A 24264-nucleotide genomic window follows, 5' to 3' on the forward strand; every position below is an offset into this window, starting at 1 on the left:
AATTCTCAGCTGTTCTAATAAAGTCTGTTTGTTTTGGAACTGTTTGCCTCGATTACTACTTACTTGGGCCTGGGTCACAACACCTGATAAACCTTTCCCTCCCTTGCTTCTTCTAGCTCTTCCCACCCATGTAGGGAACAGAAGGCTGGCTCCTGTGTGAAACAGACCACCAGAACTTGCCTTTTCCTTTTAGGAATTGTTGTCTTCACGTATCAGTCCCTGTGCCTCTCTTTTCCTTTCCCAGATATCAGCACTTATGGGCACTCAGCCCTTTCTCATATTATCTCCTTCCACCCTAACACAAATCTTCTCTTTCTCCTTTCTTCCCTCATTTGTTGCTCTGACGCCAGAGCATAAAACAACGGAACAGGTTGTTCTTTCATTCCTGTTCTGTGAGTCTGGGAGAAAGTTTGTAGGAAAGAACTGATAGTTCAGCTCCACAGAAATGAAGCAGCAGTGTTCCCATCACTGCAATATAAAATACTGCATGTTTTTTAAAAGAATAAAGGAGGAGGAAGGGAAATTTTCGCAGAACTGAGGCAGGAGGTAGAAAGCATGGGGAACAGGTCACACTGAGGCTGGGCATAAATGCAAAGGGTGCCATGGGGAGACGGAAAGACTGAATGGAGCATCAGATTCTAGAATTGGGGATGGTTGACATCAGAACTATCATCATCATCAACAACAACAACATTTTTAAAAAAAATCAGCTGTCAACCAGCAGAGGACATACTGTTGTGGCCCGCCAGCGGCCTGCATGGATTGTTGTTGATCCCGACGACGAGGAGGCTGGTGTGGTGCTGCGCCAGCAGCCTGTGCAGCCGGCACTCGAGTCGGACAGCGAGGAGGCTGAAGAAGATGTGGTGCCAGAGGCAGGGATTCAGTCAGGGCCTTCAGAACCTCCAGAGGCTCCTTTAAGTGAAGAGGATGAAGCGGAGGAGCTTCTTCTCAATGCACGGGCACGCAGAGCTGCCAAAAGGCAGGAGTGGTTCCTCAGGAGGAGGTCTCCTTGAGAGTAAGGCTTGGGGCTAATTGGCCACTCCCTTAGCCTATTTAAGAAAGAACACAGCTTGCGACAAGCTGCAGGACACAACTTTAGTTCGCTAATCATCGAGTTTGGATTTTCTTTGCAACCTTACTTCTGGGCTTTCTGCCAACTCCAGTAAGACTCTGACTATCTTATCTGTGGAATTCTGGCAGGCTGTTAAGAACCCTTATTAACAGCTGGCATTTGCTAAAACTGCATTATTTGAGTAAACTAAGTTTTGTTCAGAGTTTGTGTGTGCTGTGTTCTTCGGGATCTGTAGCTGGGACAGAACACAGACTGGCAACCCAGGCCAGAGTGGCTGCCCAATCCAATGATTAGCTGCTGGAGGGGAGGGACATGACAGGCACTGCAGCCAATTGGAACTGGGCTGCTAGTAGAAGGCAGTCAAGAGCATCCGCTTGAAGGTTTAAGAAAAGATTTAGTCAGAAAACAGCTGCTCTGAATCCAAGCTGGAAACATGGATGAGGCTGCATTGGGTTGGAGCGGAAGGACAATAACAGTGTCCATTCCTACATTCAGAAAGTAGTGAGTAACTTGCATTGAGAGTGATTGAGCAAAAAGTGAAAACCGTCCCTTCAGTTCTCTGAATATCCCATTTATGTCGACAGCTACTGGGAAATTCCCAAGTCGGAGAAAGAAGCAGGAAGAGAACTTTTCCCGGCACCAGAATATTCTACTTAAACAAAGGGACGGTGGAATGAAACTTGAATCCACTGCGTTGCACCAGCTCATGATTGATTTCTCTTTAAACGCTTCTGAATAAAAATAGTTTTCCCATCCTGTCCCACAGGCAGGGTGAAGGTATTGATGGTGCCAAGGATTCTGCAGCTAGAGAAATCCTGTTCCTACTCTCCAGATGGATGTGAAGGAAAGGCGGTATTTTTGTTGTTATTCGTCTCCCTGCTTACTTAAAAAGAAATCCTTCTCATTGCTTGTGATGGAATGAAAATGAATTATGACAGCTCAAGAGTTGGTGTAACGAAGTCTGAAGTCTGGAAAGGCTTTGATCCTGTCAAAAAAAGTAAGCTTTTTCCGGCAAGGCCATAGATGCCCGCTGATCTTCTTCTTCTCTCGTTCTAACTTGAGAGAGTTCAGGTTATCAAAATTTCCACAGGGATAAGGAAGGGCAAGCCTCTACAGTTAGATACTTATGTCATTGACAGGGCATCCTTTGGACATTCTCCTATTGATCTTGCCATAATATATTCACCTAGTGGTGTCAGTTTACCTAACAATGCTAAAATGGTTATATTATCACCAATTATTGGTGTGGTAACGAATCACTGTGCTAATTTTGCTTACATGTACATTAATTGCCCTTTTTTGTACTTTTTGTATTTCATTCCTGTTAACTCTAGCTGTTAGTTTGTTTCCTTTCTGCCTACATATATGTGTATACTAGCAGTGAAATCCACTTACCTTCGCTACCGGTTCGGGAACGGGAGAGTGCGGGAGCCTCTTCTGCGCATGCGCAAAACCTTCTGTGCATGTGCAGAGGGTCAAAAACAGGACCTTCTCATTAACAGTAATGATATCCCAGCGGGTGGGCGGAGCCTCCCACTGCCGGCGGTACCGGTTTGCATGAGCCGGATAGATCCGGCCAGATTTCCCCCCTGGTGTACACCCAAACCCACATAAAATATCATGTATCAGAAGAAGTGGATTCTACAGACAGTCCTCAATTTACAACAGGTCGTTTAGTGACCTTCAAAGCTACAACGGCACTGAAAAAAAGGGATTTATGACCGTTTTTCACAGTTACAACCTTTGTAGCATCCCCATGGGCATGTGATCAAAATTCAGATGCTTGGCAATTGGTCCATACTTATGACGGTTGCAGTGTCCCAGGGTCATGTGATCCCCTTTTGCAACCTTCTGACAAGCAAAGTCAATGGGGAAGCCAGATTCACTTAATAACCGGGTTACTATCTTATCAACTGTGGTCATTCACTAAGCAACTGTGGTACAATGGGGCAAAACCAGTAATGAAATCCTCCGTGGGTTGCCACCTGTTCGCTGCCTGCATATGCACGGTGTGCGCCAAACGCATGCTGCATGCGCGCCAAATGCATGGTATGTGCGCATGCTGTGTGTACCCAGTACATACCAAAGGTGTGCTTTGTGTGGAAAAAAGAACCTTTTGAAGGTAAGTAGAACAGCGAGGGGGGAACAGCTTTGCCATGTGATTTAGATTCGCTAAAAAGCAGGATTTCCTGCTTGCTAGCGAATATAAATCGCACAACACAGCTGATGATCGAAAATACCAGTTTGGACGAACCGGTAGCTTTTTTTTTACTACCGGTTTGCCCGAATTGGTTGTTTTTATTACTACCAGTTTGGGCGAACCGGTGCAAACCAATAGCATTTCACCCCTGGGCAAAACTCACACAACAAATGTTTCACTTCAGAACCTAAATTTTGGGCTCAATTGTGATTGTAATTCGAGGACTACCTGTAGTCCATTAGTTTGCATTCCTCTTTCGTGTCTCTTAAGATCCTTGTTTTTGCAGCATCAAATGTCATAGCTGCATTTTTGAAAATGCTTTGCCGATGAGATATGGGTAGGTTCACAAACGGGGATAATCTCCTGCCCTTTGGTTCAGGGGTCTCCAACCTTGGCAACTTTACGACTTGTGGACTTCAACTCCCAGAATTAAAGCTGGCTGCAGAATTCTGGGAGTTGAAGTCCACAAGTCTTAAAGCTGCCAAGTTTGAAGACCTCTAAACTAGATTCAGAGTATGTGACCATTAAGCCTATGAAAAAAGTACAGGTAGTCCTTAACTTACAACTGTTTGCTTAGTGACCGTTCAAAGTTTCAACAGCACTGAAAAAAGTGACGTATAACCATTTTTCACTCTTTTGACCGTTGCAGAAACCCTCCCCCCCTCCATGGTCATGTGGTTTACATTTGGATGCTTGACAACTGACTCACATTTATGACAGTTGCATGTGATCCCCTTTTGCAACCTTCTGATAACCAAAGTCCATGGGGAAACCAGATTCACTTAAGAACTATGTCACTAATTTATTGATTGCAGTGATTCGCTTAACAAATGTGGCAAAAAAAAATACATAAAATAGGGCAAAACAAATTTCTCGCTTAACAACATAAATTTTGAGCTCAATTGTGGTTGTAAATTGAGGACTATCTGTAGTCTATCAAATTGCACAGCATTGTATCCGCCTTGTGTTGAAAAACTGCTTGAGGAAAATGTCCAGAAAATGTCTGAAGAAATGTTAAAAGTTCGCGAAAAAGCAGTTCAAACAAAATATTAAGGATAGCTTCCGCATAGTTGGGTTGCTTGCTTGTGGAATAGACTATCACCGATTCTCTTTTATTGGTGCTTTTTAAGAATTTGGATAGCCATCTTGTGGGGAGGGATTAAACTAATGGACAGCCCACTTAAGTAGAAGGGGAGGTTGACAGAGGGCTTCCCAGGGAAGTCTGGCCTCTGAGATTCTAGGAATAGGAGTGAGCACCAGGCCTTGAAGCCCAGAGCAATTCACAGAATGGATTCCCACATTTCTGCATCACTCTTCCTGTGTTCCAGAGAGGCCAGCTTTGACCGATAATCCAAGGTTTAAAATAGAAACAAAATTATGCAGAAATCTCCTTTGTGTGCCTTTTTGAATTCATGTCTTCTTTCTCTTGTCAAATGCATCTGAACTTCAGAAAGCCCAGCACTCCTGCTCTGCGATACAAGAGAGGATGCATGAAACAGCTCTGTGCTATAAAGGCCTCTGAGCTTTGTCCCGTTATCAAGGGCCAGGCCAAGCAAAGAATGACTGAAGAGGAGGAGGACGAGGAGGAGGACGAGGAGGAGGAGGAGACCAACGACAAGGAGGAGGAGGAACAGAAGAGCACCCCCTGCCTAGCATAGAGTCGTCCCTATGCTACGTCTCTCCATTTCTATTTATACCAGCACCTGGGGAGGCTTCTAATCGGCTAAAAATCCGGTCTGCCTTCATTGTAATAACTTTAAACCAGGTTGCTTTTCTGTACCAATTACAGGTTAGGAAGACTGGTTGCCACAGCAACAGCAGCTGTGAGCACCCCCGGTGCCGCTCAATACCTTGATTCTTTTATAAAAGGGGAAAAAGACAAAAAGGTGTGTGTGTATACACACACACACACACACACACACACAGATTGGGCGTGCTTAGACTTAAAGGGACAGAAGCAGCTAAGGCCTTACTGCTAGGTGTGGCAGGCAAGAGTAAAGCAGAACAGACTTAATTCAGAAACAGATGTCTGTCTCTCACCTACCATCCACTCCACTAACCCTTTCAGCTGTGAAAGAATATCCTGCTGATGAATCTGAGGCGGGAATAAATGTCATGAGAGGTGGGACATGGCTGCCACCGCCTCACCCATTCATGTTCTAGTGCTGCCAGCCTTTTGACTGTTCACACTTTTGGTTAGGCAGAAGTTTGATACAGAGACCCTCCTCAAGTGATCATATTTATCCTTAGACCATGGAACAAAAATCTTTTCTGATTATGTCTGCCAGAGGTGGGTTTTAGCAGGTTCTGACCAGTTCTGGAGAATTTTGAGTAGTTCGGAGAACCAGTAGTAAAAATTCTGACTGGTGCCACCCCCATCTATTCTCTGCCTCCCAAGTCCCAGCTGATCGAGAGGAAATGGGGATTTTGCAGTAACCTTCCCCTGGATTGGGGAGAGAATGGAGATTTTACAGTATCCTTCCCCTGCCATGCCCACCAAGCCACGCCAATCAAGCCATGCCACGCCCACCCAGCCATGCCCACAGAACCGGTAGTAAAAATTTTTGAAACCCACCACTGATGTCTGCCCACCAAGTTTTGTGAGTGGTTTTTTGCAGGTCAGAAGCCTAGGCAGCGTCCATCAGGTACAGAGATGCCTGTGACCATGTTCACGCAGTGTGTGTAATTATACAAATTGGAGGAAAGAACTTGGCAATGTGGCAGAGAATGAGAATTCAAGTTTGCTACTCTAGAGTTTAGGCAGGTCCAGTTAGACAACCATTGTGCCTACCTCGTGTTCTGGAGATTTTCTTTGCATTCATGTTAGGTTGGTTTTTTTAAAGATAGGTGTTCAAATCTACCTCCTTCATAGATGCATGCAATTCTCAACATACATGGAAAAGGGGCAACATTTGCATTACTTTGGCACAGTGCTGGTTTCTTCTTTGACCTCCCCTTGAAGGCCAGTCTGGATGCCTCTGAGCAGTCAAGATGTCTTCCGAGAATACTCCAAGGAGGCCTATTCACTGCAAACTGATATTGATAGGCTTTCAGTCTCAGAGACTAGAATTAATACATAGCCATCATAAGTGGCCATTGATTGCTTCACCTACTGTATATGCATTTCTTCAAGTCCCTTTCAAGGCAGTCCAAGCTAATGGTCATCACATCTTGTAGTCTTGAATTTCATTGATTCACCAGAAGATCTGCATAGGGCATTTTTTAAATCTAATCTGGATCTTTTACTGTTCATCTTAATTAGATGATCCTTGATCATCTACTACATTGAGGAGATTTCAACTGCAACACTTAACAACATTATACCGATCCTCTTATAACCTCCTTCCTTTTGTGCAGCAGGTAATATTTGGGTCACATATGTCAAGGGTCACGAAGTGGATGAGACAGCATCAGATATACAGATGAAGTTGGATTTGGAGGAAGTTTGGAGGGTTTTTTTGGTTTTAAGTTGGCATGTGCCTATTTTACAGCTAGTAACACCCTTTCCGTGTATTGTATTTCCCCACTTCAAAAGAGTAAGCATCTCTGCTGTCAGTTTTCAACAATTTAGGTTTGAGGTGGGTGGGTTTGAGGGCCACAGAAATGAGACTTTAGAATCACGTGTAGCCCAGAGATGGTGAAGAAGACAATTATATTTCTCAACTGATCTATCAGAAGAAAGGAAATGACTTTGCTTCCTTCCCCTTCCTTACTGCTACAGTCTTCTTGCATTATTTCCTCTAAAGGCCAGTATGTGTTCTCCTTTCTCCTTGCTCCCCCCCCTCCGCCCCCCAATGCAGACAATAAGGGCAAGTGCCTGGAGTGAGCTAGCAAGATCAATGTGGCTTCAGTGAATGCCACATGGCAATTGTACAGCCTCAGCAATTCAGCACTATTTTTCCAAACAGATGTATTTATAAAAGCAATAAAGAATGCATTGGTGAAGGGTTATGATTCCAGGAAAATGCATTTGCAAGAGTTGCTGTGAGAGGACTGGAGCAAGGCAGAACCAAAGAGGCATCAGGAAATCTGAGTGGGAGATTTGGATGGGAGAGATGTAGCTGTCAGAGACACTTTGCCAAAGCTGTAAATATATGTGATAAACATGTAAATGTATAGGAATGGGAAATGTATGCCATCTTTAAAAGGAATCCACTGCCATAGAAAGAGACTTCTTGTGTTGGGTCCATTCTTCTCTGGCTATTATTCTTAGCCAATTTTGTACCCAACAAGAGACCACAGAAACTTTGTCTTATTCTGCAGAAAAGTATATTTATTAAAAATTACTTATTTAGATTGGTCCATCTGAAAAAGGTGTAAAGTTATCCATAGGCTAGTTTTTTGGGAAAGTGTGTATTTAATAGGAATGGGAAGAAAGGGGGGGATGAAATATTCCTAATGCTTTGGCGTTGTTGTTTTTTTTGAAGGCATATCTTTACGACCACAAGTGTAGATATTAGCCATATCTACACAGGAACAAAAGAGTAGGGATTCTCATGTCATGTGTGGAAAAAAAATCGGTAAAGTGGGGTGGTTTTTTATGCTGCAATGTTAAAGAATTGGGAACAGAGTTTTTTTCGGGGGGGGGGGAGAGAGGAGAAAGCAAGACCCTAGAGCCATGACAGTAATGACTGACCCAGAGACATAAGCAGGAACATCTGAAAGCTCCCAAAGCTATAATAATATTCAGATGGAAATTCCTCTATTATTAAATTTTCTCATGGAGAAATCATTGACAGAAGACTTTATTGAGTCTGCTTGAATTTGCAAGAAGGCCACATGCTGTAACTGCACATAATTGACTGGGTGAGGTTGATGTAGCTAACTATGGCACATGGTGCAGTCGATTTTGTTCTTGGCAGTGACACATGGAGAAAAATGGGAAGATATTCTTGACAAGCTCATGTTGCTCTTAAGACAGCGATGGTGCAAGCAGATTTTTCCTGAGTGTCTATGCCAGTTTCTTTGATAACAAGAATACAGTATGAGGTAGGGGCGGAGGTGTTTTGATGCACTAATTCATAGCATCCAACCCTCGCAAATCTCTGTATACCCTTATGCTCATTCCCCCATTTTCTGCACTGCTAGATATAATAACCATCCAGGCAGTGTAAGATAGCAGAGAAAGGCCACGGAGAATCTTTTAGTTCATCTGTTGCTTCTGATTAGTTACAGCAGAGCAGAAAAAGTGTTTGGGGAAGTCCTGGGCAGGTATACGTGACTATGAAAAGGGGGAAGGGGAGAGGGGATTTAAACAGGCCAGCACAACATATGCATTCTTATCTGAATCAAGGAAATCTAGTTGAAGGAGAAAAAAACCCGCTCTTTGACAATCTTTCCTCCCCCCAAAAAAAGCTTACCAATAAGTAAACATGACAGTCATATAGGCGTGAGACAGGTAGGTAGACTTCAGGTTTCTGGAGAAAGCTAATAATTGCTAAAGCTAAAAGCCCTTCAGGTGATGACTATAGCTTATTGAAATTTCTGACTGGAAATGTAAGCAAAGTAAATGGTGAATTACTGGATGAAATGAAAAAAGAAAGTAGATACGTGGTATTCCTATGAAGTTAGGAGAACAATGCAACAGATCTGAACGAAGGTGGTCTGATCGTGTGGAGTGTTGTTGAATACATCATGCAGGGAAGTGAAGCTGGAAATTTTAATAATGAATGGAAGGGTTTAAAGTAAGTCAGAAAGAATGAATTCAAGCCATCTACGTTATTGTGGATGTGCATGAATACAGGAATCAATAGGTTGGTGATAGTGGCACATCACTCTGGTATAAACAGAAACAGACAGAAGTAGCATGGAGATGATTCTCTGCCAGAATTGTGCAACATTCTGGATGAATGCCAGCAGGGCTGGGAAAAATTTTCTGCCAGGTAAATTACACAATGGAAATTCAACAGAAAAAAGTTACTGAACCATTCAGGGATTCAATAATGACTAAGAATGGTAATTGGCAAGAATCTGCTTAGAAAACAGTCTGTTTGTTTCAGGTACCTGGTTTAAACATAAACCTATTTCTACATACAGTATATATGTACATCTAACAATATGATTAATTTGCTTTGATGAGATTAGGAGAATTAGTGAAAGTTACTAGGGCACTGAAAAAATCTTAAATGTGAAACATTTTTTTTTATATATTATCAAGAGTGAATCTTGAAAAAAGCAGCACAGAAAAGAAAAAAAGAATATCAAGAAAGAAAGAAAGAAAGAAAGAAAGAAAGAAAGAAAGAAAGAAAGAAAGAAAGAAAGAGGGAAAAGAATCAATTGAAAAATGAAACCACCACCCTAGATGGAAACTGGGCAATTATATTACTTTACTTATCTCCTTATTTCAAAAACAATCTGCATCAGAAGTGGGTATAACATCTTCCTTTCAGCACTTTTATATGGGAAGTTCCTATATTTAGTTAAAATTGCCCCTGTGGTGCTGGTACAATTGAATCTATCCTTTACAGATTGTAACACTGCTTTTTTTATAGTGATACTTGAAGAAGCTTTATTTTTCCTTTGTTACCACATGCTCCAGGTCAGTTTGATGAATTTTATGTTAATCTTCTTTTATCAGGTATGAACATTTTTATTAAGCATAACATTGCAAACTTTTGTATTGCGGCTGCGAATATCCATAAATAATTCACTTCTGGTTTACTTGAATAATATTTTTATTTGAATCCTTTTAACTAATTTTCACCTGACTTGATATTTATTATGCTATCTACTGTTATACCATCTATTTTTGATCTTTGTAATAAAAGCTATCTATCCAAAGTGCTAGATAAAAATGTGGAGTTACATTAATGGGAAGCATGAAAAAGGATGCTTGGTGAATGATGAAATACAAAAGGCCATGGATGAGAGAAAACACACATAAAGGAAAGATTGTGGGGAGGAAAATGAGAATGAGAGAAACTGAATGTATATACAAAGAAAAAAAAATCCGGAAAGAGTATAAAAGAAGCCAAGCAACAGTAAAAGAGGCAGAGAACGCTCAGAAGAATTTTGGTGGAAATTAAAATTTGTTTTGGAATAGATGAAGAGGGCTAAACAAGAAGCCTTCCCTAGAAAAAATGGAATCAAAATAAAAGCAGTATAATTGCGTGGGATGAAATTTAAGTGGGTGAATCCTGGAATGAGTATTTTTGAGACTTGCCTAAGAATGGTGCTTATATCTTGAAGAGTGAAATTGAAACAATTGCTACAAATGTTAAACAGGGAACGGCAAAAAGATTAAGAAGTTAAAATGCTGCGAGAATGTTAAAAAAAATGATAGGCTGCAGGCAATGATGGGCTAACTGGAGAAATCTTAAAATATAGATCTGGTTTGCTTCTGAACTGACTGGTTTGTTTATTGTAAGTGTAAAGTCTACATCACTGTCTTTTAGAAAAATGCTGTTAGGGAAAGTTCTGCAAAAACAACAAGAGGGGATGTTACAAAGTTGCATGGAAAAATTTGTATTAAAAAAGACAGAAGTGACAATGAACAAAGATTTGGAAATACAGTTTGCTTTTTTGCCAGGCAAGAGGTTGCTTTTCAGAAGGTTACTGGGAAATATGTGAATGCTGTATGATAAAGGAATTTTATTTTATGCTTGCTAAACTACCCATCTGGTTGCTAAGAGTTGATAATGGCTTGCTGGTACATAATCAATCAACCAATTAATCGATTTAGAGAAAGGACATGATATCAATAGATTTGATATATAAGGTTTGTGAACCCTTTTGAATTTTCAATATTTCTGCATAAATATAATTTAAAGTGTGTTCCTGTCATGCCCAAATATTCTTTTAATCAATTCAAAGATTCTTTTAATCAATTATCCAAAGCTACATATTTGTGTGTGGCAAAAGTATATGAATCTCTAGGGTTATCAGTTCATTTCAAGGGGGAAGTTAGAATCAGGTCAGGTGTTTCAACCATTGGCATGATAATCAGATGTGAGTGTGGGATGTTGTGCTTTATTTAAAGAAGAAAATTCTGGGTATTCACTATCAAAGTCTGATCTTCTTAGTACAGGTATCTGGAAATGTGTCATGGCTCAAACAAAGGAGATTTCTGGGGACCTCTGAAAACAAGTTGATGCTCACCAGGCTGGAAAAGTTGAAGAAATCTAAAAAAAAAAAAAAAAACCCACCCAAAAGTCAGTGTGTGGTCCAAGAATATGATGGAAACAAGGATGGTTTGAAAGAATAGACCGGAATGGAAAAATGGCTGAAGGTATTAGTGTAAACAGATTCATCTAAATTTCTTATCTCATTCCTTTAATTCCTTTGGCTTTTGATTTTTTTTTCTTCCTTGTGCTTTCCATAACAATGCTCATCTCCAAAGGGAATCTTGTTAAAGATTATAACAATATTTATACCTCATACTGGCATGAGGTATAGTACATGAAATCCACATATATGCAAAGAAAAACACTGATGCAGCATTTTAAAAATATGAGGTGTTTTTTTTTTTTAACCAGCAACTAGGACTATTTTGGTGACCATTTGTACATTCACATTAACAGATTTGTGCTCATGTAGACGACCAGTTGGAATGATTTCCAGTGAAGCTGAGAAAGGCCACTCCACAACTATATATACAACTATAGGCCACCAACAAACTCATTCTTTAATCATTACTTTGCCTAAGGATAGCAAGATGGAAGTCATCCTCACAACCTTCCACTTGTTTTTATGGAACTTGGGGATCTTTCATATAACTTGCAGAAAGTAGATTGGAGATGTTGTAGCAATCATATTTAGAGAACATAAACTGATATTGTCTTCAATTCACTCATGACCTGCCAAGAAGTACATCTAAAGTTGTAATTTCTTCTTTATTTTAAATTTGTGTGGTTGTTTGAGGTAATAAAGATAGAGTCCTGAGATGCTTCTGAGTCTGATGACAAGTTTCAAGAGTATTGATCAGAATAAGTAGAGCATGGGATCACTGGACAGGCATCCGAAATCTCTGCTTTGGGTAACTCTAGCAACATTAAGGATGGGAAGGATGGGAAGCAGAGTTAGGAATAGGATTACAATGTCAATGGAGTCAGTGTTATAATATCAGTGGAATCATCCAGCACTATAACTTCCAGAGTTTGTGAACTAATGTCTTTTTGATATCAAGGCTAATGGATCACAAGCTGAACCATGAAATCCAGACTAAATAGTTCATTAGAATGCTTTCTTGTTTTAAGTGATTTATACGCCCACCAGTGGTGGGTTTCAAAAATTTTTACTACTGGTTCTGTGGGCGTGGCTTGGTGGGCATGGCTTGGAAGGATACTATAAAATCTCCATTTCCACCCCATGCCAGGAGAAGGATACTGTAAAATCTCCATTCCCTCCCCACTCCAGGGGAAGGATACTGTAAAATCCCCATTTCCTCCCAATCAGCTGGGACTCGGGAGGCAGAGAATAGATGGGGGCGGGGCCAATCAGAGGTGGTATTTACCAGTTCTCCGAACTACTCAAAATTTCCGCTACCAGTTCTCTAGAACTGATCAGAACCTGCTGAAACCCACCTCTGATGCCCACCCATTTTGCAATAGTGACTGGCTGGCCAACAATCGGTAGAAAAGGCAATACAATACATATAAAAATAAACCATACTAAAAACATGGCAACCAAGAACATGTGGAAATGACCTTGGGAGACAGAGGGAAGAGCTACAGCCAGGGGAATAGCTGGATAAGAGGCAGTTTAGCCCAAAGAAGGAACGTGTGTATAGCAAATGTGCCAGAAGAGACCTTCCCTCGTTTCTTGGGCTGTAAAGGCAACAGAGGGAGAAGTATACTTTCAGGGCAGGGGTGTGTTCTGCTTACCTTTATTACCAGTTTGCAGAAGCTTCTGCGCATGTGCAGATCACCTATGACGACGTCCAGGTCAGTGGGCAGAGCCTCCCGCCAGTTTTACCACTGGTTCTTCTGAACCGGTCCGAACCGGCGGCAACCCATCACTGTTTCTGGGGTCTATTAATATAACCTCATAATAAAATAGAATTAGTTCATTTAGGCATGCTTCCTGTCTGGACTATCTTGCAAGGCTAACAGCTACACCTGGATGCACACTGTGTATGCTTGGCCTCTTGTCATCCCTATAAGGCTGTCCAGATTGGGAAACTGATTCCACAGGAAAAATAGAACTATATTTAATTGAGACAGGCTCTAGTAATAAAATATTGCAAGTCTGCCTCTGTTTTCACTTTCCTTTCTCTTATAGCCCAGGAAGCCTTGGAGGAGCCAACTTAAATCTCTTTCTAATACTTTCCCACCTCACTGAACATGCTTTTGCACCTGTTTTTCTCTTAACACTTTCTTGATGGCTTCTTCAAGGTCATTTTCATGGTTCCTTCAGCTTCTTGGTATTTGGAATTATTATACCTCTAACCAATATGTTTAGACTGTGCCATCTTGAAAGCCAATAAATATAGTTGATGAATGCGATTTACCAATCATTAAGGCATCAAAGTGTTTGGAATAGAATACTCTATATAGATTCAATGCAGAGATTAACACAAATCTCAGTGATTCTCAGATGGGTGCTGATCTAGATGTGTCACAATAGAGATCAGACTGACTTAGTTTGATGGGCCTGATTGACACCCTCAACTAAAAATAAGAGTCTATGTCCACAAGGAAAACAGAGCATCCCTGATGGCATCCATGTTGAGCCAAAAATAGTTTTTAGTTCCAGAATTGAGATTCATTTTCTTTTCCCACAAAAATCTACCTGTACTTTTTCAGGAGGCTTTCTTTTTTGTTTTTTTTTCCAGAGCAGGGAGTGGAGGGTAGGATCAGAGTTCTTATTATTTAACCTTCAGGAATTAGTTATCCTTGTTAATCTAGTGTAAACCACCCAGGATCAAATAGTAGATCCAAATCTATCTTCTGCTCGCCTCTATATGTGAAGTTAAGATGTTGAAATGCAGTGTGTGCATGCTATATCTCTTTTGCGTGGCTTTTTAGAAAACTCCCTCTTGCTTTCCATTCTTCAGTAAACCCATTATTCTTCACATTTTCATCTTTAGTAATTGACACCTACAATAAAGCTAGGGCACTCTAGCTAGGCTCACTGGGCCTCTTTTGAGGTTTCTCTGAATTAAGAACTATCTTTCTAAGATCTTATCATGAAGGGATTTTTGACAAACTTCTAAATTCAGAATTCCCAAACATAGTCTGAAAGTTTCCAGAATATAAACACTTATATTGACCTATGACATATCCACTAAATTTTGCCAGCACAGTCTTTCCATTTACTGTAATCCATAGAGCGCTAGAACTATTTGCTTTAACTTTTGAGTTTTGCAAAAACAAAACAGGGTTAATGGAAGCAATTTTCCTAATATTATCAAGTTGTTTCTTTAATTATTTTTGTGCTTTACCCAGAATGTTAGGAGTACATTTTATCATTACAACAAACTTGAGACAAATTTGCCTGAAGATTGTTAACAGGCTTAAATGTCCATGGCTAAATGGGGGATTTGAAGTTGGATCACTTCAGTCTTAGTCTTACATTGAAATGCTATCAGGTTTGTGTTGTTTTGGAGAACAGCCACCACTGCTGCTTGTCTGCTTCCTTCCTATTTCTACTCCAGGCCCCCATCCCACCCTTCTGGATTAGACCTCCAAGGTCCCTTCCAGCTCTATTCTATTCTATTCTATTCTATTCTATTCTATTCTATTCTATTCTATTCTATTCTATTCTATTCTATTCTATTCTATTCTACTCTACTCTACTCTACTCTACTCTACTCTACTCTACTCTACTCTACTCTATTCTATTCTATTCTATTCTATTCTATTCTATTCTATTCTATTCTATTCTCAGCTATACCACACCTGCTCTTTTTTTAAGCAGGACTTGCTAGGTGTAAATGACCAACTGGCTTCTTGCTAGAGAATAAGAAAGCATTCAAACATCATTATGATACATTGGGCCTTTAACATTACAGTTGTTGATTAAAAGGAAGTCCCACCAAACTAAGTACCAATGTATACTACTGTAGACAGACTGCTTTGAACCAGGGGCTAGTTGGTCATTTGATGTGTTAGTTTACCCAATGCCATGATGAGCATCTATATTTTAACTATTCCATTACATGCTTATTCACATTAGTGAAGAAGGTGAAAACTGAGAAAGAAAACACAGAAGCTACAAGGGAACATCTGAAGTAAAACTGCCTGCACTTTTTGAGATTACAATTTAGGTTATTAGAATTATGTGTGCCCTCCATAGGTCTCCAAGTAGCTGATGTGCGCTTGGCCTACATCAAGTGATGGAAGAGCAGCTCTCAGCAATCCTCTTTATTTACCCATCCGCCATGGGCTTCATAGAAGCCAGCATTGGAACATGGGGTGGGGGGAATCTGCCTCAGTGAATCTCTCCCAGGTACTGTACATTCTGCCAATTCCCCCACGCTTTTAGATTGGTGATGGTGAACCTACTACACACGTGCCAAAGGTGAAACATGATAATTGGGGTGACATGCCAGCATTCACCAACACTTAATACTATGCAGTTGTTCAGAGCGGCCTGATAGGAAGGGGAGGGGGGGGTCAAAACTGAAATTGTTTCTCTTTGGTTTGTGTGTGTGACACATGCCAGCAAAGTCAAGTTAGGCATTTTCTGAACTTTTGATATGCCAAGTCTAAAAGGTTCACCATCACTTGCTTGCTTATAGTCTTCAACCACACTGATGAATCCCGCATCATCATGTCCTCTGAAATCCTCAATTTTCCTCTTGCCACCTTTGATTTCATCCTTGGGAGTTTGGTGAGGCAAGGCCATGTCACAGAGCCCTTAATACTTCGGATGCCCAACGAAGGGATGATTCAAAGAAGAAAAAAATGAGTTCAACAACTCCATAGAGTTTGACAAACTATTACAAAAGAAGAGAGAGATTCGCATAACAAAGGAAAAGAAGCAGAGATAAATAAGAGATAAATTGCATATTGCTTTAAAACTCCACTCCCAATTTTTAAACTGAAACAGCCACTATGAGTTTAAAACAAGTCGTTTTCAAAGTGAGTATAATTTTATATGAAACATCCCTGTCCTTATAGGAAATCATGTGTCAAAATTAAGTCAGAGGAGTATATATTTTTTTTTCCTGAAAATGATTCTGACAAGGGAAAAATTATTAAGGAAACTTGATTCTCTTTGTTTCTTCCTCTAATTCCTGCCAAATGCTACATGCTGATAAAATCTTTATTCAGAAGTGCTTGGATCCATGACAACTTCTAAAGTAGGTCAGCAATTCTAAATAGCCTTTCCCCAAGCTGGTATCTCACAGATGCGCTAGACTTTAACCTCCTGAATCTCTTGGCAGCACCTGGGCTAGCTGGGGATTATGGGAATTGAAGACCAACACAGAGAGCATCAAGTTAGAAAAGTTGGCAAAGCTCTTTCTCCAGTTAAGAGAATGGACCAAATCTTTAACCATTATTGCTAGAAAACAAGGTTTAGATGGTTATGTCTTTAAGATTTTCTGCTATGTAGACAACTGCAAATAATTCAGCTAATTCATCCATAATTTCCCTGTCTTCTTCCAATATTGCTTTCATACTTTTATTATACATTACCACAGTCCAATTGTCTCTAGATAGTTATCTCTGGCGTATAGATAGATATTTATGCATTTTATGACTAGCCTGTATTTCTTCAAATAATTCTCTCTTTCTTTTTTCCTTTGGCTTGGCTTATAAAGATATTTTCAATATTACACTGTTTCTGCTTTTTTCAATTCATCCCCTCGTCCACACTCAATCAAGATTTCTATTTAAAGATTGTCTTTTGCTTTTTCTAGCCATCCAATTCTTTTGGAGAAATAAATGCTGGTTAAGACAAGAAATACTGGCCTATACATATAGTGTATATATTCTTTGATTCTTCTCTTAACTAATTGGCATTTAATAAATATCAGTCAAGACAAATAGTACAGCTACTTCTTGGGTTATGATGGCAATTGGGACGAGAATTTCTATCACTGTGCAATGAGGTCATAAAGAGCAATGTCACATGACTGTGTCTCTTAGCTACAGCAATTCTGATAGTTCCAGTTGGTGTTATTAAGTGAGGATTGTGTGGGTCAACAACTCGCTGTGATGTCATAACTGCAAGGCAGGTGTCAAATGCCTGGATTATGATCACATGACCTCAGGAATTATGTGGTGGCTACATAATTCTTACAACTCTAAGAATCAATTGTATCATTTTTGTTCAGTGATGTTGACCTTTTGAATGAATGGTTGTATGCTGAGAACTACCTGTAGTGGCATATAATTGGCTGCCCAGGTTATCTTTAAGACAGCCTTAATGAGAAAGGCACCAGCCTGGGAGTGTTCATCGCCTGCTCTTCCCAATTTAACCACCTTCCAAGCATTCATACTGTGAGTCACAATAATTAGAAACTGAAGCACCTTGGTCAAGGCTGGACCTGAATTAAGAAGAGAAACTGAGTTTTGCATCACATTCTTTAAGTATAGGTTCTCCTGTTATTTATCTTAATTGCAAATAAACAGTCCCCAACAGGGCACTTAAGTCTATGGCCATATTGCCTCCATCATAAAATGTGACTGTACACATGGAGTCATTTTGGGGGTGATAGGCAACTATTTGATAGTTAAATAAATAAATACTAGATTAATTTTCAAGAAAATGCACCAAAAGTGGATATCCTCTAAAGCCTGCTGGCTTTGACTTCCACGAGTTATTTTTCAACACATCTTAACATGACCATCTTAGGAGAAATAATTGAAAATTCAAAACTCATGAATGCTTTCTGTTCCCTGCAAATTTAGATCTCTGCCTGCTTTCCTTCTTCCCAAAATAATTCGTTCCTCCTGGCCAGAGGCATTGTCAAATAAGATTTGTCTCTTTCCATCATGGAGGGTTCTAGAAAGAGACCTGTTCCACACAGTGGGAATCTTCCTAATGTCTGAGGAACCAGGCATCTACTCAGAAAATGTAAAGGAGCAGCTTTTCATTTTTTTTCTCCCTACCCTCACTTAGGAAAGGCCAAAGGGCATTTTCTTATTCCTGCTATTTAACTGGTCTTCCCTATCATGCTGACATAGTAATCCTCATTTTGGAGGAACTTATTTTGGACTCTCATCTGTTGTATCTGAAATAAAAAGTCCTGTACCTGCATGAAGTTGGCTGAAATCCTCACATTTCTACCACAACATGCTGCATTCTCATATTACCTGGGAAGTTCTGTATGTGTGAAGTGAGTGAGTCTGTCTGTCATTTGTCTTATGGTTATGAATATCATTATGTGTGGCAGCAAGGCAGGCAAGGCCCTCTGCCACCCTTGCTGATAGATAGGGTGAGGACTACGTAAAGCTTCTGCATACTTGAACAGCTAGGGGAGCGTTTCTCAGCCAGGCCTCACATGCCCATCACTCATCCCATCGATCAAATGCCAAGGGCAGTAGCTCAGGGGGCTTCAACCAAGTCTGGCAGAGTTGGGTGTTTGAAACTCTGAATAGTGGGCGCTCAAAAGCTTCTTGGTTCTGACAGCTGAGAGGTTGGCAGCATAAAGACATCACCAGGAGGGAAACACAGAAGGAGGCTGGGGCTGGGTGGGACAAAGAATCTGTCTGAGAGACTCCCTGTGTCCAATCCTATTTGGGATTCTTACAGTCTCTCTTTGAACCACGATTCCTCAGTAGAACAGCCTGTGTTCAAGGCAGCTTCATTTTTATGCCCTCATTAGGAAAATTTGTGACAAGAAACCTTGGCTTACCATGTGTGAACTAGCCCACCTTTGCAGTGAGAAATAAAAAGTTGTTTCCAAATCCTAGACTGAATTGGATTTACTTTGGGTAGAAATGCATAGATGTTTCCTGTGTTTCTAGTTCAGTATTCTAAATACGAGTATAAACAAAGAAAGTACCACAAAATGAGGCATAAAGCCCTGTATGGTTTCACACATCAACATCTTGCCTTCTATTACATGAACTGAGCCATCCACACCCTGCATCAGTGCTACCCTCTCTGGGCTGAAAAAAATCCTGGAAACTGCTAGATGGCAGCAAAAAAAAATGGCACAAACTACCCCCTTGTTGCCATTCATTGGTCACTTGGGTCATTTTGTCACCCAAATAAGGTAGCCTACAGAACAGTCCCTGCCTTTGTAGCCTATGCTCAAGTAGCTGATCAGTTTTGCCTATGACTGGGTTGCCTTTTTTCCCATCTACACTTAAATGAGCCAAAATGAGCCTGTGAAGGAAACATGACCTTGTCCTTTGAAGGCAAGTCCTTAGAATCCTATACAACGTTCCTCTAAATGCATTGAAGTGAGCTTACCTACTTTGGAACATTTTCTCCCCAGCATGGGTTCCTGCTAATGAATCAATCATCTCTATGGAGGACTCTCGTGTCCTCACACATGCAACCCAAATAACTATTTTATACTGTTCTCCAGTAATTCAAGATTTATTTTATGATTCTCTCTATTCTCTGTCCAAATTCTTTAGTGTGTGAAAAGGTTGTTAGCTCAGTAATTTCCTTCAAAGAAAAGGATAAGAACCAAAGCACCAAGTCAGATGCTGCCGTTGGCTTGCTGCTTCTGTTTGTTCCCGCTTCGTGCCAGGCATTGGAAGAGAAGCAGTTGCAGGTTATTTTGCCAAAGCACCTTGAAATGCCAAGAACTGAAGAAAGAAAAGGTGGGAAGACACCTAGAATGGCAGTAGCTAAGAGCTTCTGTTTTCCTTTCATACTTTAGCCAAGTTCTATTTGGGGTTTAATGGAGAGTCCTCTTTCATGGCTTGAAGCTTGAGTTGCGATGCCAGACTTTCATGGACCGACAGGTTTTCTTTTCTCCTAGACAAAAACTAGTATTCTGAATGTATGTCTGAAATGGTAGAGGGTTTCCTGCCTGAGCAGGGGGTTGGACTAGAAGACCTCTAAGGTCCTTTCCAACTCTGTTGTTTTGTGAAATGATTTTTGTGAAATTTTGAGAAGTTGGCCCTCAATGCCAGAAAAGGGGCCTTCAGGTTGCGCAGCAATTAAAGTTTCTTTAGAGAGAAAGAAGCTTTTTCTCTTCTGACAGGGAAGGGGCTACCCCATTCCACATCCCTACTTTAGGTGTAGTTGGCTGCTGCAGAGATCCAGCAATGCTACATGGCACATCAAAAGAGGTTAATGGCGAACTAGGGACTAAAAGCCCTGGCCCTCATGCTCCCCAAACAGGGGAAAAAATACAGCAAGGGCAAAGAATGAAAAAAGAGTACAGACAAATCCTCAATGTTCAGATGTTATATATTCATTTTGGCGAGGATATGCTTGAAAAGAAAACTATAGAACAGAGCCCTGTAGACATCCTGTAGTAGAATTCTGGGGTTCCCATAGATCCTCCTATCACTCCCTGCTCCATCTGATTTAATTTTTCAAAAGAATATTTAAATACTAAACAATGGGAAGGCAATGGGAAGAGCCGCGGTGGCGCAGTGGTTAGAGTGCAGTACTGCAGGCTACTTCTGCTGATCACCGGCTGCCAGCAATTTGGCGGTTGGAATCTCACCAGGATCAAGGTTGACTCAGCCTTCCATCCTTCCGAGGTGGGTAAAATGAGGACCCAAATTTTTGGGGGGCAATATGCTGACCCTGTTAAATTGCTGTAAAGCACTGTAAAGCGGTATATAAATCTAAGTGCTATTGCTATTGCTATTCCAGAATCGTGCTTATTTAAAAAGATGCCTCTGGGCTTATTTTATACTTACACATATTGATAGAAAGAACAGTGAGGGTCAGGGTGTTGTTTGGAGGTGTGCCCCCTTGCCCAGGCCCAAGTAAGCATTTTGGGGTGCTATAAGAGAGAGTGGAGAGCAAGTTCACAACATTGCAATTCGTATTTTCCATGGCAGCCATCATAAGCCCGAAATATCATTTATTCACAGAATAGAGGAGCATCTAGAGTACAGGAAAGCTAAATACAGGGAAGCAATAAAAAGAAGTTTCTAAGATTTTAGCTTCCAGCCATTATGTTTGCTACACAAAATTGGAAATGGAATTCTGGGGTTTTGAATCTTACATTCTTTCTCTTGGAGCTGTTTTTAGGCTCCAGTCTATTTTCAGATTCAGGGAGGGAAGAAGAACTCACATCTTATTTCTCTCCCACATTCACATTCTAGCAGTCCCAACTGTTTTCCTCCCATGGATATTCCCTTCTCTCCTCTCCCTTCCCCCCCACCCTTCCAAAATCTTGCAATGAAATCATATCAAATCAAGAATGAAATTAAAGCTTGGCTAATACAGCGGTGATAGCAGCCCCGGGGTGGGCAAGTTTATTTATTTTCTTTGGAAATGAATTTCAGTTCCTCTTTCCACCTCCTTCAAAACCCTCCAGGAGATGCCGTTCATTCTGTCTCATCCATCATCAGCGGGAGCATGACGGCTGGCGGGTGGTGTGTGGGACATGTCAAGCCCACAGGCATTGGGAGCTGACTCTCCTCTCCCGTTTTCCACCCCACCCCAGCCGATTCTCTCTCTTCCTTGGGAAAAGGAATTTCACACACAAACACACACATCCACCGCCCCCCCCCCGCCCCACACACAAAGAAAGACTGCATGCAAAGGAAAGAAAAGGAATAGCTACTGTTGCATTGTCTTAGCTGTTCGGAATAAGTGACTAAGGATTAGAAAAATGTTCAGGAAATATGCAACTAGTGTGGCTGTCAGCTCAACATCAACAGCAGCACATAGCAGCCAGAATCGGTCCTAAAAACCATGCAGGTCCCTTTTCTACTCTAACCCATTCATGCTACTGTGTAGCCTTACCCTCACATGCTTGGGAACATGGAAATGACAGAAGGGTGACGGTTGATGACAGAGCGAGAGCAAGATGTGAACAAATACAAACCCGATTTTCAAAAAAAGAAAGAAAGATAGAAAGAAAGAAAGGAAGGAAGGAAGAAAGGAAGAAAAGAAATGCAATTAGCAGACAAAAAGAGTGCAAATCAAATGTAAGTGTGTGTGGAACAAGTGTGAACGAATAGGCTGCCCATGATTCCATGCGGTGATTCTGACACAACCTTTCTATAAAAGCAAAATAGTAGCAGACAGAGGGGTAGGAAAAACTTCACACCACAATGCTAACATCCACATGAATTTTGCAGAAGAACTGCATGAACATTACAGATTAGGAATGCTATAATGGTTTTAACTCTGTTCCAAATGTTAATTTTTTTTTTCTCTCCATGGATGGTAAAATTGTTAGTTTTTTTAAAAAAACTATTTGCTATCAAATAATGTATGATGATACGGAAGCTGCCCAGAATCATTTTAGAGTTAGGGGGTGCCAAAATAGAATCAAATAAATAAATATATAATCTCTGTGGTATAATGCATGTATAAAATGTGTCAGAATGTACAGTAATATAATCAGCGTTCTCCCCCCCCCCCCCCCAGGAAAAGAAATGTGTGTGGAGTGGATAGAAATCCAAAAAGACATATTTTCATCAAGCTTAGTTTATTGTATCTACAGTAACTGCTTGAGGTAACACTTTCCCTTCTATGAAGGAATATATGTGAGATATTACTTACACAGTTATTTGTGTTAGAATTGTCTTTGTGTTTTCATGGGCCTGTAGTTAAGCTTTTGTGAGCATTTTAGCACACACAAATAGGTTTGCTCAGACATGTTGTTTCCTTTCAGCTTTCTTTCCCTACCAGCCCCGGAAAGGCTGAATGTGATACCAGTGCTATTTGCTGACTGTGTGGTCTGTGTCTGCTGGCCTGGATTCATGAAACTGGGTTCCCGGGGTGTGTGTGACAGAACATAATGGCGGCAGATTGCGGTAATTGCACACGGTCTCATTTCACAGCACTGTTTGTATGTATCAAACTCTGATCATGCCTCCCTCATCAGACTTGTAGCAGGCAAAAATGATGTGCTAAAGATTTTTTCCTCCTTTCAGTCAGAAGTGGTCCTTGCAGCCTGAGGCTAGAGGGTTTATAAAAAGGCTGGAAAGCTAGCTCTGTAGCAGTGGGGCCATTGTTATTCCCTTCTCAGATGAATACGGAAAGAATGCTTGTGCCCTAGCACTTCTGAAGCCGCCCGCATCTCTGTGGTTCTGAGCAGGGTCAAAGCACAATTTTGAAAGGCATGGAAAAATATGCAACACCTGTACCCAGGATTCCACTGGGTACATGCAATACTTCAACTCATTATATGCTTTTTCTATTTTTAATTCCAAAATAATATTTTCTACATTTCTGAAGTTATGCTGTAGCCACAAAGGAACACTTCGGTCATTACCCTAAAACACTCTGATTCTCTTTTGATATTTTAATTTAATATTGTACCTAGCCTGAAAAAAGGGTTCGGGCAAAGTTTGCTTGGGTTTTTTTTTTTTAATGCTTTGGTTGGCCTAGATACAATTATTATCCTATTTGCTTTTTTAACTTAATAGATCCACATGTTAAACCACTTAAACATTTTACATTTAATCAATACTTTTCTGAAATTTGTCACTGGAAAGTTATGAACTATCTCCTCCGGTGATATTATGATAGCAAGATGGAAGGGAGGGAGACAAGGAAAGAAAGAAAGAAGGAAGGAAGGAAGGAAGGAAGGAAGGAAGGAAGGAAGGAAGGAAGGAAACGAAACGAAACGAAACAATAAAATAGTGTGAATACATTTTTTACAGTGCAGCTTGAGCAATATAAATTTTATAAATGTCTACCCTGAGCTAAGTTTTAAGTCATTTATAATTTGGTCCCATAAAACATTTCATGGTTGTTTGAATATGATATTGTGGACTGAGTTCAGTTGGGCCAGAGGTCACCAGGGTTTGTGCTCAGCTTGAAAAAGACTTTATTGTTATGGAGATGAAGTGTGTGATGAGTGATGGCACTGATATTTTTGTCCCTCTTGTTTTGGGCAGCCAACAGCTACAATAGACAACATAATGTGATTATATCCTTGAAATGGTAAGTCAAAACTTCCATGGTTTTATTTTTTCTTATTTTGGTAAACTCTTTTTGTTGT

The 24264-nt window shown here is 40.6% G+C and overlaps 1 protein-coding gene across 1 annotated transcript in view; it reads left to right on the forward strand.

Moving 5' to 3' along the window:
- Window positions 1–24264, forward strand: part of LOC148115439 (uncharacterized) — a 94646-nt gene that overhangs the window by 64045 nt on the left and 6337 nt on the right. Inside the window, exon 5 of the mRNA XM_087887325.1 lies at window positions 24161–24206. Coding sequence (XP_087743451.1) covers window positions 24161–24190 — 30 coding nt within the window. The 3' untranslated portion in view covers window positions 24191–24206. The remainder of the gene's footprint in view (window positions 1–24160; window positions 24207–24264) is intronic.

This window comes from Pantherophis guttatus, chromosome 2 (assembly GCF_059756535.1).
Source record: "Pantherophis guttatus breed Tessera chromosome 2, ASM5975653v1, whole genome shotgun sequence".
Classification (NCBI taxonomy): domain Eukaryota; kingdom Metazoa; phylum Chordata; class Lepidosauria; order Squamata; family Colubridae; genus Pantherophis; species Pantherophis guttatus.